The sequence below is a fragment of the Olea europaea genome, unplaced genomic scaffold (assembly GCF_002742605.1).
Source record: "Olea europaea var. sylvestris unplaced genomic scaffold, O_europaea_v1 scaffold27513, whole genome shotgun sequence".
NCBI lineage: Eukaryota > Viridiplantae > Streptophyta > Magnoliopsida > Lamiales > Oleaceae > Olea > Olea europaea.
This window is the reverse complement of record NW_019245955.1, coordinates 20,751-21,909: the sequence shown is the minus strand read 5'-3', so window position 1 is coordinate 21,909 and position 1,159 is coordinate 20,751. Positions and strand designations below refer to the sequence as shown.

The following is a 1,159-nucleotide window of genomic DNA, read 5'->3' as shown; positions in this document are numbered from 1 at the left end:
TAAATTAGATGGCTGAAGAGAATATCAAATACAGAGCTAACCATGTAAAAGCAAAACAATGTAAAGAAAATCATAAATAAATTGAGTTGGAACTAATGCACTTACAAAACATGCAATAAGGAAGTATAATATTCAAAGGTTTCAAGTGGCCTGCAGTTAGAAACCTGCCCTGTAGCAAGATCTAAACTCTTATGCTTATTTTCCTGTCCATGAGTATTCACTTTAAGGTAGGTGGTTGGCACAGAGGAAGTATCTTGTTCTGATTACTTCTAATTCAAGTCTCCGAGTAGTTAAGACATTAATGTGCAAATTGATTTAGATTGTTTCGAGTAGTAACCAAGAATTTTCTTTTTTACTTTCATAGGAACATTTAATCATGTTCAATGGATTGACAATCATCATCATTCTCCAGTTTAATTATTTATTGACCATCTCTTCTGTTATCAGATGATTTTAATGAGTGGACTTAGTCAAAATGCTCTGGCAGAGCTGTCATCTGATAGAAACTATGATCGCATACCACATTTTTGCAATATGCTCCGATTTGCAGTTCTTAAAAAGAACAATTCTATGATGGCAATTGGAGGTCCTTGGGACCCTGTTGATGGTGGGGATCCATCAACTGATGATTCCTCTTTAATTCGCACGGCTCTGAGGTCTGTCCTCTAAATTATAACCTTGATCTGTTGAATTTATGATGTTATTGGATTGTACTGATATAGTTCCTTCTTTCAGATATGCAAAGGATGTGGTGGATCTTGATTTGAAAAAATGCCAGCATTGGAACCGTTTCCTTGAGGTAATCTATCTTAATTCTCCTTTATTTTTTATAGTTGCTTTAAACCTGTGAGTCTGAGATTAGGATTTGAATTTTAGTGTACATGAAACAGAATGCACTTGTTTGTTTTTATATCTTCCAGATGCAAGTCTAGTTATTCATGATAACAAAATTGACTACATGTATATCTGTTAATACATAATTTTATATCTTATATTATCTACTTGTTCAAAGGACTATGTCAATAATTTTATTGAATCTTTGTGTTTGTTCAGATCATTTTGAAAATAAACATATGGTTGCCGCATATATGATCTAACTGGCTAGCCTTGGAAATGATGTTTACCGTTTATTGTGCAAGGATTTTATTTGTATTACAGC

The 1,159-nt window shown here is 33.2% G+C and overlaps 1 protein-coding gene across 1 annotated transcript; it reads left to right on the top strand.

Moving 5' to 3' along the window:
• Positions 1 to 6: 6 nt before the first annotated feature.
• LOC111383763 (cell division cycle and apoptosis regulator protein 1-like) lies at positions 7 to 865 on the top strand. The gene is made up of 2 exons (XM_023007909.1): positions 7 to 656; positions 736 to 865. The coding sequence occupies exons 1-2, from the start codon at positions 448 to 450 to the stop codon at positions 848 to 850; spliced, it is 324 nt and encodes a 107-aa protein (XP_022863677.1). The 5' UTR covers positions 7 to 447; the 3' UTR covers positions 851 to 865.
• The last annotated feature ends 294 nt before the right edge of the window (positions 866 to 1,159 follow it).